The 18,218-nt window shown below is 48.6% G+C and overlaps 2 protein-coding genes across 2 annotated transcripts; one reads left to right on the top strand and one right to left on the bottom strand.

The window, feature by feature from the left end:
* Positions 1-924: 924 nt before the first annotated feature.
* On the bottom strand, positions 925-14,188 carry ube2ql1 (ubiquitin conjugating enzyme E2 QL1). Its single transcript, XM_084696233.1, has 3 exons — positions 14,019-14,188; positions 12,962-13,841; positions 925-1,056 (listed from the first exon to the last, which is right to left on the bottom strand). Exons 2-3 carry the CDS (start codon positions 13,667-13,669, stop codon positions 925-927), a joined length of 840 nt encoding a protein of 279 aa, XP_084552359.1. The 5' UTR covers positions 13,670-13,841; positions 14,019-14,188.
* Positions 14,189-14,941: 753 nt separating this feature from the next.
* Positions 14,942-16,687, top strand: med10 (mediator complex subunit 10). Its single transcript, XM_084695489.1, has 4 exons — positions 14,942-15,191; positions 15,481-15,564; positions 15,726-15,828; positions 15,930-16,687. The coding sequence occupies exons 1-4, from the start codon at positions 15,070-15,072 to the stop codon at positions 16,023-16,025; spliced, it is 405 nt and encodes a 134-aa protein (XP_084551615.1). The 5' UTR covers positions 14,942-15,069; the 3' UTR covers positions 16,026-16,687.
* The last annotated feature ends 1,531 nt before the right edge of the window (positions 16,688-18,218 follow it).

Here is an 18,218-nt window from a genome sequence, read left to right as displayed (position 1 = left end):
AAACAGAGAGAGAGAGAGAGAGAGAGAGAGAGACAGAGAGAGCACAGCTCCACATAAATTACAATCGTCATGTTGCATTGAACTGTGAACAAAAGCACAGTCAAAAGAAAGGAGAGGAGGGGCAAATGAGCATGAAACATGTGGCGCTGTCCGCCTGTTACACATTAACGGCTTTCATGTATGTGTAAATGACCCTTCAGGTGTGAAAGAAAATGCATGTTTGGTGCGATGTGTGTCGTCATCAAAGGGAGAGGGGGTTGAACGAGGGTGGGGGTCGGGGCGCGGGGCATGGAGGTGGATGCATCTTCCATCCCTCAGTAGTCTTTCACAGGGCGGTGGGGGGTGGGGAGGGTTGAGCTGTACCTGGTCAGAGTCTGTCAGTCCCTCTGTGTGGGTACAGTGTGTGTGTGGACACCCCCCCCCCCCCACAATGGAGACACACTCTCCGCTGAGACACATACACACCGGCTCCCATCTCGTAACAGGTCATAGTTCAGATGGCCCAGTCTCGAGACTCCACATCTGTTACAATGTTCCCAGTCTGCCAATCTCTGAAGGAGGGATGGAGGCAGACAGATAGAGCAGGGGGGGGGGGGGGGTGGAGAGAGAGAGAGACAGAGAAAGAGAGAGATAGAGAGAGAAAGAGAGAGAGAAAAGTGCAGAGCTGGTGGAATGGAATGGCGGCTGAATAGAAGGACGTGAGGAGACCCGGAGAGTTCTTGTTTGCTGTAGAAGTTCGGTGAGATGGAAAAACACTTAAACCCCAAAAAACAAAACCAAGAAACCCTGTTGAAAACTAAAACCAAAACAGGACAACGTCGAGAGGAGTTGAGTTTAGCGCGGTGTGTCGTTAGCATGGGTGGCTAGCTGGCTAGCGCCGTGCGGGCGGGCGGGGATGGGGGGGAGGGGTGGGGGGGGAGCTCCTCAGCCGTCGGACACCGGAGGGGAGACCCAGCCGTACTTCTCGTGGGTCTTCACCAGGCTCTTGAAGGTGGCCTCGGCCTCTTTGCGGCTGAAGGCCTTCTTAGACTTCCCTGCTTTCCTACAGATACGGCCCTGCATAGACAGAGGAGGGAGGGAGGGAGGGAGGCATGATCAGTAGGAGCACAGATGTCAATTCACATTCATGAACTAACCTAGACCGTAATCCACAGGAATAATATTTTTTTTGTCTTTGCTGTCTTCAAGAACTGTTTGGAAAACCAACACAGACACAGAAACACACACACAAACACATATCTGAAGAAAAAAACAACCACAGTCATGACATTGATGCTAACAGCACAAATGCTTTTTGCGTTTGTCTAACGTTAGATCCATGTTTAAGAGCAGAGAAAACCTTTTAAGATGTCACTTCCTATCACCAATGGGAATGTCCCCTCCAGAGGAGGACTGGGGTATTTAGTGCAGGGAAGATATGACACAGGCCTGCGTAGCCGTGGAGACGGTCAACCACTCAAGAATGAAGAAGGGGAGACAGTGTATGAATATGTGAGCGGATGGTTCTAGTGAAGGGTGCAAAAAGCCTTTTTTCTACAGCTCAGACATGTTTGGGAGACATCTTCACTGACCCAGTGTCCGTCTTGGTGAAACTGCCTTTCCTCACACGCAAGTGCTTTTAACAAACGTGGATCTGAGCAACAACCAAAATAACAAACAACCACAACACACACACACAACAACAACAAAATTGAGAAAAGAATATGAGAAAGGGCGTAGGCGTTGTTAGTGATATTAAAGCTGCTTACTACTGCTTAGAGCTGTACCAAGTTATTTCTGGGCACTGCCGTGTGGGAGGATGAATTTGAAGCAGAACAACAAGTCTTACATCTACAGACAACGGTTGAATACTTAAATACTGAGTGGCGCCCGTGTGATTCATTCAAAGGCCGTTCTTAATCTTTCATCGCATAATTCAATTTCAGAAACACCATTCGAACAAAAGGGTGGCTTGTCAAGTCTATTCGCTTTCCGAATAGGAAAAGCAGCGTTCAATTCAAGACAATTGAACGCAGCGTGGATAAGGCCTGGATGCGATGTGTCCTTGTTAAGATCCGTTTCCCTGTGAAGTTGGCCTATTCCTTCTGTGATGACGGATCCATTGAAGTATCTTCAGGAGTAACTGCCTGTTCTGCAAAGGATCGCATCTGTTCAACGTGACACACTGTCTTCTAAACACTGTCACATTGTGTAACAGATGAGTCAGCCGTGCGGCTGATCGGCCAGTTGATAAGGGCACATTTCCATGACTGAAACAACAGTAATCGTACTAGTATGAAGGGATTCTGGTACAAGTCAAACAGCCTGACACAAACACACACACACACACTTACACACACTAGGGCACACCAGAACCTTTTAGATTTCTATTTGAGGTTTAACCTGACTCTTCCTGTCCATTACTTTTCGGGGCACTTGTAGAACATGACTGTTAGGGCTCCCCATGCCTTCTCCCATTTTATATCCTTCAATTTGTTGCTTAAACAAGGTTTGTGGTAAACGGTTTATGGCCCCGTATCCAAACGTCTGCTATTGTCAGGGCACACAGTATCGATTCCTAAAGACAGGTTGTAAACGGTTGATGTACATCCTGTCTGTTTGCGTGTTGAATGCTGTTCCATTGATATGTGTGGCGAGCAGTGCCTGGGCTGGCCAGCTCCTGCCTGTGTGGACATGTAGCGCTCACGTGTCCTTCCTTCCCGCCTGCACAGTATGTATGCCAGGGAACTGAGACTGGCCATGCTAACAGTGTGTGTATTCTGTGTACATGTGTGTGGTGGTGGTGGTGGTGGTTGAAAGTGTGGATAGAAGGACAGAAATTGTCCATGCCCAGGGCCATGTCCAAACTGCGTGATGCTCAACTAACCAGAAATAACAGAGAGAGAGAGAACAAGAGAGAGAGAGAGCAAGAGAGCAAGAGATAGATAGAGAGAATAAGCCTCCGATAAGCTTCTCTAAAAGCCTATGATTTCAGGATTAAAAAGGGGAAATTGAGCTTTAATTACCGATATTGTTGTTTAAAGACGAAGGGAAATGGGAAATGGACAGAGAGCACGAACAAAGTGATAAAAACACAGCAGCAGGAACTGAGAGAGGAACAGACATCCTCAAAGAAAGATCCCTCAGGTTATGGAGAGAGCCGCAGAGACAAAGGAAGGGTGGAGAGAGAGAGAGAGAGAGAGAGAGAGAGAGAGAGAGAGAGAGAGAGAGAAAGAGGGAGAGATAGGGAGAGAGAGAGAGGGAGAGAGAGGAGTTTGAGGGTGTGTATTCACTCCCCCCCCCCCCCCCCCCCCGCAGGCCTATACTGAGCCACGACCCTGTTTACCCATTTCGGTTCAGCGCCCGTTCACTAACGTGCCCAGAGGGCTGTGCTCGTGTGAGGAGAGGCTGAAGGGTAAGCTTGTGAATGGAGATCAGTCAATGGGCGCAAGCTCCCATTGCATCGTGGGAAGTGGCTTTGGGCTGAGGATTGCGTCACTCAGACGTGTCCCAGAGCGAGAGATAAACATGACATGGCCAAAGTCATGACATCACTAAGCATGGTCTGGTGTTGTTGTTGACGCTATTAACCATGCATGTGAACAGGATTTTTCCTTGTGCACTGGGACAATTTGCGAGTAGGAGAATTAGTCGAGCTCTGAGAACGTCTTGAGATTGAGGGCAACAAAGACACATTCGGAAGCATAGCCCTTATGTTGTACAGTGTCAGAATCCCATCATTTATGAGATACCCACTTTTAACCTAAATAGATTTGCCCTTTAAGGTCACACAAACTTGAAGTGAAGATAACAGATTTACTGGTCTCCTAACCCCTGCTGACTAGAACCTAGTACTGCTCAGTTCCTATCTGTGTTCCTATCTCATGGTCAACACACTGACCCTCAAATAATTGGCTATTTGGCATACAGGCTGTGTGTGTGTGCATAGGTGGTAAAAAAAGACCATGTGTGGTATAAAGGAACACGGCACTTTTATGAGATGACTGTAACGAATAGGAAATAAACTCACACATGCATACACACACACACACACAATCTATGTATGTGAGGAATCAATAATGTTTTCATTAGCAATCTGAAGGAGGACGGCACTGCACCATAATTAGAGTACACAGCACAACAGCCATCTATCAAAGCGGAGAATCATCACCATCTGCATCCAACTGCAGCCTAACACCTGACTACACAGCCACCATGTGTTTAAAGCCTCTGTCTGGGACCTTCACGTTCTGCCACGGATTTTGAGCAATTTTATCATAATTTAAAAACGATCTCTGGGGATTGGTGGGTGGGGGGGGGGGCTATTTCGATTTGCTGCCATAAAGCTGTCATAGCAATGACGTCAGATGTGACGGGCAAAACGCCAGCCTACTAAGAAGATGCGACAAATGATTCTGTGAACCCTAATAATGAAGCTATAACGTGTAAAAAAACGCAGTGTGTTTAACTAATTTGGCCTATGTGAAATTAATTGAATGCATGATAGATACTCCCGGTGTTATTTTCAATGCCCCTTATCGAGCTCTGCAGTGCACCGTGAATCTGAAAACACATTTGACAGGATTGCATAACAGTCAGTGGGGACAGAAAACAATCCCCATACCAGCTGACTACATCAATCCATCCCTCCGTAGACCCCGCTGTCATCTTTGAGCTATGTCTGCATTCATGTCGGTAGTTTTATTTATTTATTTGTTTAGTTATAATTGCATAACCCACGCTCATGTTTGGATTTCATCCACAAGCAAGTTCATTCTGTCCAAATTAATTCCCGCCTCTATCGTTTTTAAGCGAAACAGTGGTTGGTGACCTTGTCCTTTAATTTATCATAGCCTGCCATTCATCCCAACGATGAGGATTTTTGGAGAAGATACCATAAGGTATAGGCTGTAGGCAGCACTGCATGGGGGGTTAGGCAGAATAGGTAATAAATCAGACCGAGAGAACGAGTGAATGTAACGGGAGCAAATGTCATTCATTTGAACACATGTTTGGGGGCGGGACAGCCGATATCGTTCTGTATGTTTGCTGTGTCGGTGTTTGCGTGACATCTCTCTACAGGTGTTCCTTATCGGCGGGCTGATTTGACCACCTACGGGATTGGCTGGGTAAAGGCATAAGAACAAACCAAGATCTCCTCTCAGGGCTCGCACCCGACTACGGACGACAACGGTTTCCACACACGGAGGCGAGATCCGGAGCCAGCCGCCCTCTTCCCCGAGTCCTGGATGATCGGTCAGCACGGTGCCTCCAAGCCCCATCAGATTGTTCAACGCACTCAACTCCACGCCATAAAGGGAAGTAGCCCCGCTATTACTTTATGTGTGTAAGAACAACTGCAACCGTGATCGTTACATTTGGTTGCGTTTAATTATACACCTCCTGCACTTCCCCAGCACACAGAAGAAGCAGACGCCATCAGCAGTGTGGACGACTACCCCGAGACGAACTATTGTTGGTGTGGATTATAGTTTCCTGTTTCCCCAGTCTGAGCTGGGCTGCTAACGCACGGGGGAACAACGTCAGTGCCTCGTAGGCGTGGCCGACAGGCTCGCATCTGTCCCTCAACCTCCTCCTGGACTTCGGTTGGCTAGGCCGTGGGTTGGGCCGTGAGTACTGTCGAACGGTGATTGGCCTTCGAATCCGTTCCCCGTTAGAGTAGGGAATTGTGTATTTTAAATTGTGGTTAGACTTTCCACTGGCTGCCCGCAGTGTCACCATATTTATATCGATTATCTTCATACCTGGGGCTCTGTGTTGTCATACTGGGTGGTGATCTTACCTGTTGGCTCATTTAGCCTCCAGCTGTTTGCATATTGCACATGCTATTATAGTGCCAGATTGTTTGCAGTTTTTGCACGTACGTTTGCAGTGTCATTGTTTACACGCTTTGCACAGACTGATCTCAGTGGGGATCACTGCTTAAACTTTGCACATCTTGACGTTTTCCACTATAGGGTTACCACACGGTCGGTTAGATTACTATAGCCCTCTTTACAGGTTTGCAGATAATACCCATTTCCACTGCCGGCGCCTAGTCTGGCCACCCTGTTCTAACTGTGAATTGATGAGTTGTTTTCTTGTGTTATTTCCTCTGCTAGTATTTTATAGGATGACAGTTTCCTGTTTTAAACTTTGTTAATACCAATAAAACCGTGTTCATAAATACATTGTTGGTATTGTTGTGTATTCAAGGGTCTAACGTTTTTTTAACCTGTCCGGTTACAAATTTGGCGTAGTCGGCAGGATCCTTGACGTACACAGCAATATGAATAATAGCGGGCAGCCAATGGTAGCGGGGGCACAACCCCAAGTAGTGCCCACAATGATGCCATGGTTCATGAGTGGGCCATGGGTGCCAAAGTATAGCGGGGAAGGAGAACCATCCAAATTTCTAGATTGGCGAACCCAAATTGAGGCTTTTATTCGGGCCCAGGGGCTAAATGACGAACAGCGGGTAGACTTTTTGTTGAGCGTATTGGAAGGGAATGCAAAAAGGGAGGTGGCGCTGTTGGCAGAGGCTGATCGAAATACGGATGTAAAGATTCTGGACGCCCTGGCGAGGCTGTATGGGGGCCAGCAACCAGTAGCCCTGCTGCGAGTACAGTTCTTTAACTGTAAACAAGAACCTGGAGAGGATGTGGGCACGTTCACTCTTCGGCTGCGGGAGCTGCATCACAGGTGGAGAGCAAGAGACCCCCAGGATGCGGGCTCGGATGACGAACTGCTGCGCACCCAGTTTTCCATGGGCCTGAGGCAGGGATTAGCCAAACAAGAACTGCAAAGACAGCTCAGAAGGGTCACAACGCTTACATTTGTCCAGGTCTGTGCAGAGGCAAAAGCATTGGAGCGTGAACTGGGCCACACTGAAGAAGCCCAAGTTTGCCCAACTGTTGCCACAACATCCAAGAGGCCCTCAACGGTCACCTCTGATTGGCAGCAAATGAAGGAAGCCCTCCGAGCCGAATTGCGTCAAGAGTTGACAGAACAGGTGAGCCTCCTAAGTAAATCCATCGTCGAACAGCTGCAAGGGCGTTTAAACATCATACCAGCCACCGGTGCTACAGCACTGCCGGCCATGGGTGCAAACCCCCAACAGGCTTGGCGTCAAGAACATGACCCGAGACGACAGCGGCTAGGGTCTGCCCCCCCGGATAATACGTCTTACCAATGGGATGGCCAAGGGAGAGCCATTTGCCGCGACTGCGGGGAGGCTGGGCATATTCAGAGGTTTTGCCCACGGCGACGGCCGCACCAGCCGGGTTTTCGGTATCCCCGGTCACAGCAGGGCGAGTGAACCGGGAGGGGCCCCAGATCGTACCCCCACAAAGGCCCTCAATGGTGGGCAAATGCCCTGAAGTGGAAGTGTTTGTTCAAGGGCAACGGGTTCCATTTATACTTGACACTGGCTCCCAAGTCACCATGTTCAGCCAAACACTGTTCCAGCACTATTTTGGGGGGGAGTGCATACAAGATCCCAGTGGTATACCATGGCTAACCTTGAAAGCGGCCAATGGTCTTCGTATTCCTTATGTGGGTTATGCTGTCTTGGATTTTAGTATTGGGGGAATAGACATTAAGAAAAAGGGTGTGGTTATTGTGAGGGATGATTGTATAAACACAGAATATGGCCTCCTTGGAATGAATGTGGTGGCGGATTGTTGGACAGAGGTATTCCGTAGGGGGCACCCAGGAGTGACGGCATTTAAATCTGTGTTCTCTCCTCATGCAGAGAAGGCTTGGGATGCAGCTTTTGCCGCTTGCCAGAAAGCGGATACGTCGATGGGCCAGATGGAGCTACAAGGGGTGGCTAGACTCCAGCGGCAGTCCCCAGTGAGGTTACCTCCTACCACAGAGACTATTATCTGGGCCCAAGTTCCACAAGCAGCTGGCCTACAGGATTGCCTGGTCCTGGTTGAAGACCTAGAAGACCATGGGCACGAATGGAGAGTGGCCAGATCTTTGAGCTGGACCCGTGGTGGGAGGGTCCCCCTGCGCATCTGCAACCCTAATCCTTTCCCGCTGGAACTACCTCAACGACGCCCCCTGGCTACAGTGACCCAGATTGACCCCAGAGATGTACAAGGGCGGTCGAAGTTGGTGCTGCGCAATACTGGTCCCCAGATAGTTGAGGTCGATGTACAGCACGTAGGGCAGACTTCAACCGAGGAGCACCCGGCACTGGCACTACGTGGGGAGGAATTGAATGACTATCAACAAGCACAACTGAAGGCCCTCCTGCAGAAGTGGTCACACATATTCGCTGCACACGATGAAGATTTTGGAAGGACCTCAGTGGTCACCCACCAGATACCCACTGGCACAGCACCCCCAATAAGAGAACGCTACCGCCCTGTCGCTCCAAACCTCTACCCAGAGTTGAGGGCCTTATTGCAGGGCATGCTTGACAGTGGGGTGGTGAAAGAAAGTTCGAGTCCGTGGGCAGCTCCAGTGGTCCTGGCAAAAAAGAAAGACGGGTCGTGGAGATTCTGTGTGGATTACCGCAAGCTTAATTCCGTGACTCACAAAGACTCCTTTCCCCTGCCGCGCATTGAGGAGTCCCTCACGAGCCTAACCCAAGCCAAATGGTACTCCACGCTCGACTTGGCGAGCGGATACTGGCAAGTGGATGTCGCACCAGAGGACCAGGAGAAGACTGCGTTCACTACACCCTTTGGCCTCTACCACTTTGAACGTATGCCTTTTGGACTCTGCAATGCGCCAGCTACGTTTCAGAGATTAATGCAACGTTGCCTCGGCTCACAAGTGTACGATCACCTCTTGATTTATCTCGATGACGTCATAGTCTATTCGCCCGACTTCCCCACCCACTTACAACACCTAGAACAGGTATTTACCCGCCTTCAAGAACATGGCCTGAAACTACAACCCCGTAAGTGTCATCTGTTCCAGAAGCAAGTGGTCTACCTGGGGCATGTGGTTAGCAGTCAGGGTGTGGCAACCGACCCAGACAAGACGGCCATTGTCCGCGATTGGGCTGCGCCCACGACCGTCAAGCAAGTGAGGTCATTTTTAGGCTTCGCGGGGTACTACAGGCGATTTATCCCTGCTTTCTCCAAAGTCGCCGCTCCACTTCACCAGCTCCTACAGGGCCAGGCTAATAGACCTTCTGCCCCAATCCAGTGGACAGCTGACTGCCAAGTTGCTTTTGACAACCTGAAACAGGCTCTTCTTAGTGCCCCCATACTGGCTTTTGCGGACTTCCAATTGCCTTTCAAGCTGTACACAGACGCCAGCCTGGATGGCCTAGGAGCGGTCCTGTCCCAAGTCCAGGATGGAAAAGAGCGAGTCATAGCATACGCAAGCCGTAGCCTCGCTCCGGCTGAGCGCAACGACAAAAATTACAGCTCCTTCAAGCTGGAGCTCTTGGCCTTGAAGTGGGCAATTACAGACAAATTCAAAGACTACTTGTGGGGGGCCCAAGTCACTGTGTTCACAGACAACAACCCGCTAGTCCACCTGCAGACCGCACGACTGGGGGCAACCGAACAACGATGGGTGGCCCAACTGGCCAACTACTCGTACGAAGTACGCTACCGACCAGGGACGGCCAACCGAAACGCAGATGTCTTGTCGCGACTTCCAGGAGAAGCCACCAGCACCACCACACAGGCCACAGCGTGCACGACGTCAGTAGAACCCTGCCCTGGCTCAAACCTATGGGCGACGCGTCAAATAGAGGATCCAGACCTACGACTCCTCCAGGCCTGGAGGCTAGAGGCAGAACCTCCAGTCACCGGTAACCGTTCGGCCTTGTCCCCACAACTCCGTCGCCTGCTTCAAGAGTGGGACCATCTGGAGCTTCAAGATGGAGCCTTGGTGAGGCACGTCACTGAACCTGACACTGGGGCCCCAGTAAGACAAATTGTCATCCCAGAGGGCCAAGCTCGATCGATATGGGAGGAATACCACAGAGCGGCAGGTCACGCTCACGGCGACAAGATGATGTCCTTGCTTAGGAGGAGGTTCTTTTGGGTGGGAATGAGTGCAAGTGCCCGGGCATGGACCACCGAATGTACCACCTGTGTGGTAGGAAAGCGGGGGCAACAACCAAAAGCCCCCCTGTGCCCCATTCCGTCCAGCTTTCCATTTGAAACTGTGGCCCTGGACTTTTTATCACTCGGAAGGCCCGCGGACCCTTACCAATATATTTTGGTCATCACGGATCTGTTTTCACGCTACGCACTGGCCGTGCCCACGAAGGATCAGACGGCTGCTACAACGGTGAAGGCACTGTGGACTGCTCTCATCCTCCCATTTGGCTGCCCAGAACGGATCCTCACCGACCGAGGGGGAGCATTCGAGTCGGCCCTAATGCAACAACTATGTGCCATGTATGGCTGCAGGAAGGTACATACTACCCCGTACCACCCACAGGGCAACGGGGCCTGCGAAAGGCTTAACCGCACACTTCTGTCCCTGTTGAGCACAATCGAGGTTAAGCACCAGGCCCAGTGGCCAGTTCATCTTCCAGCCCTCCTGCAAGCATACAACAATTCCTCCCACGCTAGCACCGGGATGACACCACACTACGTCGTGTTTGGCCGCCACGCCAGGCTTCCAGTGGACATGCTACATGAAGTCGCACCACCTCAACAAAGAGCTGATCTAGACGGGTGGGTCCGAACGCACTATCACTCACTTCTACAAGCTTATGACGCAGTACGGGGAAATGCGGAGCGTCGTGTAAACTGGAACCAAAAACGGTATGACCGCAATGCCCGTACCTTGCCGCTGCTACCTGGAGAGAGGGTGCTAATCAGAAATTTTCGCCGTCGGGCTCAAGGTAAATTGGCCCCTCAGTGGCTCCCATTACCCTTTGTAGTCGTCTCCCAGCCTTACCAGGACCGGCCAGTATTTGCTATACGGCCAGAGGGTAAAGATGGTCCTATTCGAACAATCCATCGTAACAACTTGAGATCCTGTCCTGGTGATCCACCACCAACCAACCACACCCCTGCGAACCCACATAGAAACGACACCTGGCAACCAGAACCGGTTTGGCCATACATCCCACTGGCACGCCACCAACTGATGCCACAACAGCAGCAGGAACCCATAGCCGCACCGCTGAGACCGGCCGCAGCGCCAACGGCCTCCACAGCAACGCCACCTCCTGCCATTGCTCCAGTCGCCCCGGCCCCCGAAGCCCCTGTATACGATCTAGTAGTTCCTCTTAATGTACCTGTAGATCATGGCCCAACCCCTACACACCATCAAGGAACCGCAACGGGTACCCCACCAAGGTACCCAGCTCGCCACAATCGGGGTCAACCTCCAGCACGGTACCGCCCTGAGGATTGAACCAGACAGTAGTGCTCGGGACGACCACTGTTAATGTGGGGGGGAATTGTAACGGGAGCAAATGTCATTCATTTGAACACATGTTTGGGGGCGGGACAGCCGATATCGTTCTGTATGTTTGCTGTGTCGGTGTTTGCGTGACATCTCTCTACAGGTGTTCCTTATCGGCGGGCTGATTTGACCACCTACGGGATTGGCTGGGTAAAGGCATAAGAACAAACCAAGATCTCCTCTCAGGGCTCGCACCCGACTACGGACGACAACGGTTTCCACACACGGAGGCGAGATCCGGAGCCAGCCGCCCTCTTCCCCGAGTCCTGGATGATCGGTCAGCACGGTGCCTCCAAGCCCCATCAGATTGTTCAACGCACTCAACTCCACGCCATAAAGGGAAGTAGCCCCGCTATTACTTTATGTGTGTAAGAACAACTGCAACCGTGATCGTTACATTTGGTTGCGTTTAATTATACACCTCCTGCACTTCCCCAGCACACAGAAGAAGCAGACGCCATCAGCAGTGTGGACGACTACCCCGAGACGAACTATTGTTGGTGTGGATTATAGTTTCCTGTTTCCCCAGTCTGAGCTGGGCTGCTAACGCACGGGGGAACAACGTCAGTGCCTCGTAGGCGTGGCCGACAGGCTCGCATCTGTCCCTCAACCTCCTCCTGGACTTCGGTTGGCTAGGCCGTGGGTTGGGCCGTGAGTACTGTCGAACGGTGATTGGCCTTCGAATCCGTTCCCCGTTAGAGTAGGGAATTGTGTATTTTAAATTGTGGTTAGACTTTCCACTGGCTGCCCGCAGTGTCACCATATTTATATCGATTATCTTCATACCTGGGGCTCTGTGTTGTCATACTGGGTGGTGATCTTACCTGTTGGCTCATTTAGCCTCCAGCTGTTTGCATATTGCACATGCTATTATAGTGCCAGATTGTTTGCAGTTTTTGCACGTACGTTTGCAGTGTCATTGTTTACACGCTTTGCACAGACTGATCTCAGTGGGGATCACTGCTTAAACTTTGCACATCTTGACGTTTTCCACTATAGGGTTACCACACGGTCGGTTAGATTACTATAGCCCTCTTTACAGGTTTGCAGATAATACCCATTTCCACTGCCGGCGCCTAGTCTGGCCACCCTGTTCTAACTGTGAATTGATGAGTTGTTTTCTTGTGTTATTTCCTCTGCTAGTATTTTATAGGATGACAGTTTCCTGTTTTAAACTTTGTTAATACCAATAAAACCGTGTTCATAAATACATTGTTGGTATTGTTGTGTATTCAAGGGTCTAACGTTTTTTTAACCTGTCCGGTTACATGAACACTTCGTGAAATGGCCGCCATAATGTCACATAAAGATTAATCATATTCAAGATTAGGAGATGGCTTCCTTCCACAGATCACGGGTTAAAAAGAAAAATTCTGTATTATTGGGGTTATAAGGCTATGCGATGCGTATTTCCATAGCCTACCCTATTTAGTCAAGGCGAAATACTTACATAGCCATGCAGTCCACCTAAACACAGCTCAGCGTCTAATAACCTACCTTTAGGGAATGTTTCAACATAAAACGTAGACGGCACATGCCACACATGAAGCCTAAATGTAAAAGTGGTATTTAAAGGAACCCTCACCTGTCCTTTCACGAGGCTTGCGGCAAATTGCCTCATTACGGCTTCAACAGTGTATGCGCTGGACCATCCGCGGGGGGTCAACAATTCCATGCATATTGCTCCACCGTCCAACACGTACCCGTTCTCCAACCGGGGGGTAAGTACCCGCATGAAAGGCGGGGAGAAGGGGAAATTGTCGGGGAAAGAGACATTCAGTAGTATGAATTCGGTGTTCGTTTCCTTCATGTCCTGCCACAGGGCAGAGTCTTTGTCCACCTGGTGCAGCTTCACATTCCAATCGAAGAGATTGTCATCGACCAGCTCCACTGTTATAAAGTTGTCACCTAACCGCTTAATTTCCTGAAGCTCCTTCATTAGTCTCCGCGTCCGAACCTGGGTGCAGTGTTGCCGGTGAGGCGCTAGCGGTGGTATCGAGGCACTGGTCGTTTTACCCCCAATCACACCTCCTCCAGTTTGCTGTTTCTCTTTCGCATCTTTGCCCTGCTTATCCTTTACGGGCGGTTTGTCCTTGCTGGTGTGTTGGTCCAGCTTTTTTGCCTTTATCTCGGGGGTACTCAGGATGTTGGTTTCGTTAGTCGTCTGGCAATGCTTCGCGTTGTTCTTCTGGTTTCCCTTCGTACCTTTGAGTGATCCTTGGTGATGCTTGGGGTCTTCTGTGTCTCGGTCGTGAAGCCGAATCAGACCGATTTTCCGCAGTAGAGTGGCCATTATTAATACGCCGTGCACAGGGCGAGACTTAATATTCTCACGGTCCGACTACTTGAAACCGTAGACAACGACAACTAGTGTCGCAATCCCCCAGTTTACTGCAACCTTAGAGGGTGTTAGCTGGGGACTTGCATGTAATCCTTTTTCAGTGCATCATCTTGTCAAGGGCCGACTGAAACACACAAAAGTCATTGTCATCAACAGGATAGAATACTGGTACAGGTGCCTATCGTCTGTACGCTATATGACTGCGGTAGATAACTGCAGATCAACTAACAGACGCGCTTAGAAATAGCTGAGCGAACCGTTCAGTTACTAGTGGGGGAAAAAATCATTCGTATCGACCTACCCTGATGTACGGAGAAAATCCGCCAGTGCAACGAAACGCTCACTATCACAGTCGACTCTAATGTCATATGCTCACATCCAACAAAGCTTCCCTCGGTCTGACCTGAAGGAGCGAGCTAAGCCTTTGATGTAACTGCAGCTGCGGCAACACTGGCTCTAATGTTGCTGAGGACGAACCAACCCCGATAATCCTTAGCGGAGGCACGCGCACACACTCTTCTCAGAGAGCTCTCTCTCTCTCTCTCTCTCTCTCTCTCTCTCTCTCTCTCTCTCTCTCTCTCTCTCTCTCTCTCTCTCCCTTTCACACACGAACATAGATAACCGAACGAACGGTGCAGACGTGGGATGGCTTCCGTTGCTTGTAGAGTTGAATGGTTAATTATGTAGATCGGACAGAGTTTGAGGATGATGAAAGTAAAAGGGGGCAGGGCTTTCGCCGCTTTTACCACATAGCCTACACTTTTATCCCCCCCAATTTCGATTATTATATATATATATATATATATATATATATATATATATATATATATATTTATACAATAAATAAAACGCATACACAATGTTTACAGACAGGAGCAAAAACTTAAGTTTCGTAAATGTATTGGAGTCTCTCCCTCGTTTAGTCTCTTTGAATAATAAATGGACCTATGGCTTTTATGTATTGAATTTAAACATGCAGTTGCCAAATGCATAACTACAGAGCAGTGTGTGTGTGACCCTCTGAGTATGATCTTAATTTGAACATCGCTAAAGTAACATTTTTATTCGTTTCGTTCCCAAATGGCAATTATAAATAGCCTATATTTTGCCTGTCAAGCTGCACGACACTTTGCAGCATTTAGGAACGATGGACGTAAATGTGATTGGCTGTTACTACGGTTACTGAACATTCTGCACAGTGATTGGCTGTCAAGCTGCCTGAAAGTAGTTTAGTGTTATGGGTGTTCGGAGTGCGGGGATAGTCGTTTGGTTATGATGAATTGACAAAAAACTGGTTTCATTACGCCAATTATTTCTGTTTATATCAGTAGAATACGTAATTTATTTCTAACATGGCTGAAAAATTTGACAATCTCGAAGAACATCTTGAGAAGTTTATTGAAAACATTCGACAGCTGGGAATTATCGTTAGCGACTTCCAACCAAGCAGCCAGACAGGACTCAACCAAAAATTGTAAGTGGGGATGTAGGCTAGAAGATGCGATTCAAGCCAGTTAGCTATAGTTGTGTGGTCTATATGTAACAACATAACTTATTTGTGTAACAACAGAATGTATTTCTGCAAATACACACTACCAAAGAACGTACATAATTGGCTACAATTTTACAACATTCGCTGCGTTCCAACCTAACAAACATGTACGTAGCCTAGCTGTCGGTACTAGTAGAGGTTGGGGTCGCTGGCTTAGAAAATCTGCCATACTTGCTAACGCTGATGTCAAATTTCACCCTTTGCATTTCAGAAACTTCATGATAACTGGATTGCAGGATATTGAGAAGTGTCGACAGCAGCTCCACGAGATCAACGTTCCTCTTGAGGCTTTTGAGTGAGTTCCAACTTTCGAAATCCACGTAAACGTGAATAAATTAGACTAAATTCCCTCACTTACCTAGTTCTCACAAGTGACAGTTGTTTTATTTTGTCATTATGGAAAAACAAGTATTATGTGGACCGCACCTAAAATGCATTTCGACCTAATTTTCACAGATACATAGATCAAGGTCGTAACCCTCAACTGTACACTAAGGAGTGTCTGGAAAGGGCTTTGGCGAAAAATGAGCAGGTGAAAGGAAAGATTGACACCATGACGGTAAGAGCAGCTCAGCAGTGGCCTTGTGATCTTCTAAGTCCTCCTCCCTCCCATCTTACCCATCTTCTTCTTACCACAATATTTCTTTTTTCTAATTACAGAAATTCAAGAGCCTTCTGATCTCCGAGCTGGGAAAGGTATTTCCGGAAGAGATGGCCAAGTATAAAGCCATACATGGTGACGACCCTCCCTCTTAGTGACCCCCATACTGTGAACTTTGACCCTGGACCTTGTTCCCTGCTCAGAGCCAGAGTGGACTTTTATGAAGCGATATTGATATGTTTGCCTGGATAAAATGAGAATTGTTCTGTCACTGATGGATTAGTTAGGATGCGGTCAGAATGCGCTACAGCTGACTGCCGATATGGAGTAAGTTTAAACTTGTGTGTTGGTTCTGGTCTGAAAGATAAGCCATGAAACTCTGCAGTTGATGACAGCTCTATTTGTTACAGCATGCAAATTATGGTATTGGAAAGTTTCCCCAGATCAATCGTTTTTTTGTTGATGTTTTACAGCCATGGTTACAGGATTGTATCTGATGTTTTTTTTATTTTTAAATAAATGAATAGAATGGTATTTTGGCTGACTAATATTGCTTAATGAAATATGACCCACCTGATGTAAATATGTTTATACCCACAGTTCCTAAAATAAATCATTCTCCAACTCACCAGATTTCTATTATGAAACACTTTTATATCAAACTCAGGGCTCTGATGGCCACATTATGAGGTGGATTTTTTTATTTAACATTTTTGTAGCTTTGCCTTGTCCCTGATCACTTGACATGGACAATATTCATTGTGTTCTTTACATTTGTATTTGTATGTGTTAATAAATGAGATTGTGATTGAAAAGATTCTCTGGCGATTGAGGATTTCTTATTATTGACTGAGAGGGGTATTTCTTTATCCTAGCCATCATACACAAGCCTTACTGAGGTGAGGGAGGTTCTCAGGCAGATGCAGAGGTGACCTTGATCATGTGACGTCAAGGTTACGTAGCGGTGTTTGGAGTCCTGCACTGCCTGTGTCTGTGTGAAAGGGACAGATGCTCCAGAACCCGGGACCCATCATCCAGGCAGGCCGTGGCCCACCACACCTCCTCCCTCTGGGGCTTAGAGACAGGGATACACCCCCTGACCCTGAAGGCCAGTCCTGTAGGGCTTGGGATGGCAGGAGCCAATGAGCACCAGTTTGTGACGATTTTTTCATGGTTTTGTTTTGGGATCAAGCTCATTAAATGTTCTCCCTTTGTCGGGGTCTTCACAGAAAACGTCCAGGCAGCAGTCCAGTTGGTCCTTAATAGGTTTGCTGCTGCTTAGACACCCGGTTGTCGGAGACAGTCTGCCCATTCAGACCGAGGTGGAATAAGTGGGTTTGTGTTTGATCCCATCTCACTTCCCGCCTCCTCTGCCTGGGTTGAGAATGCTGCCTTTGAAGTTGGTGAAAAAACATAGCAGAGTGAAGAAGGGATTTCTTATTTCCAGCCTGTGTTGGGGAAAGCAGAAAAGACTGTTCATGTTCTCGTCAAATGACAAGTAGCTACTGCTGTGGTTTGGATAGATAAATGGATAGATAGATATGTTCTTTATTTGTTTCCTAGCCAAATTGCGGACATGAACAGACACCCATGTACAGAAGTTGACATTGTAAACTAAAATACAACTTTTGAAGGACATTGAAATGTTGAAATACATGTCAGCTATGCTGTTGGCAACCTTTCACACATGACTGTCAAATTTCCCCCTGGTTTTGGAATATTCTTGTTCTCCACGTCACAGCCAAGGCCAACCTTTCAGATCTAGAACAACAGGGAAAAGCAGGGATTTTGGGAGAACAAGCTGTGTGTCACAATGTTTGTATTCAGCCTCAGTGTTTATATATGTGACCATGACACTTCTTGAACTGCGTGGCAAGGTGCTTTGTGAGCGTGTGTGTATGTGTGTGCGTCTGCGTGTGTGTGCGTGTGTGTGAGCTCCACGCGATGAATGACTCATCCGGTGTGGCTGGGGGGTTCTCTTGTCTCTCTCTCCCACTTGTTTCCAGTCCTCCTTTCTTCCTCCGGAGTTTCCCTCCTCCTCTGCGCGCTCAGGCCCACCGCCCCTGGAGCAAACATCCTCCACCGTTACCTAGGTTACCTACCTCTTTTACCCTCTCCTCCCCTTTCATTATGGGCAAATTCCTTTTCTTTTTTTGTCAGTTTACACCCCCTCCCCCCCGCCACCGAGAAAAGAGGGTGGTGGTGGGGGAGGAGGAGGGGTGGGGGGTGGTCATGGTCCTGCTGGAGGTGGATCCGGTTCAGTTTTTGATCCGTTATCCCTTCTATGGTCGTGGAACACTTTAAGCCAGGCCTACTTCAACAAAAGCATCAAAAATAACGATAACAAA

Source organism: Hypomesus nipponensis, chromosome 4 (assembly GCF_054491055.1).
Source record: "Hypomesus nipponensis isolate SF chromosome 4, ASM5449105v1, whole genome shotgun sequence".
Taxonomy (NCBI): domain Eukaryota; kingdom Metazoa; phylum Chordata; class Actinopteri; order Osmeriformes; family Osmeridae; genus Hypomesus; species Hypomesus nipponensis.
Note: the sequence above shows the minus strand (reverse complement) of the source record. Positions and strands in the feature narration are given on the sequence as shown.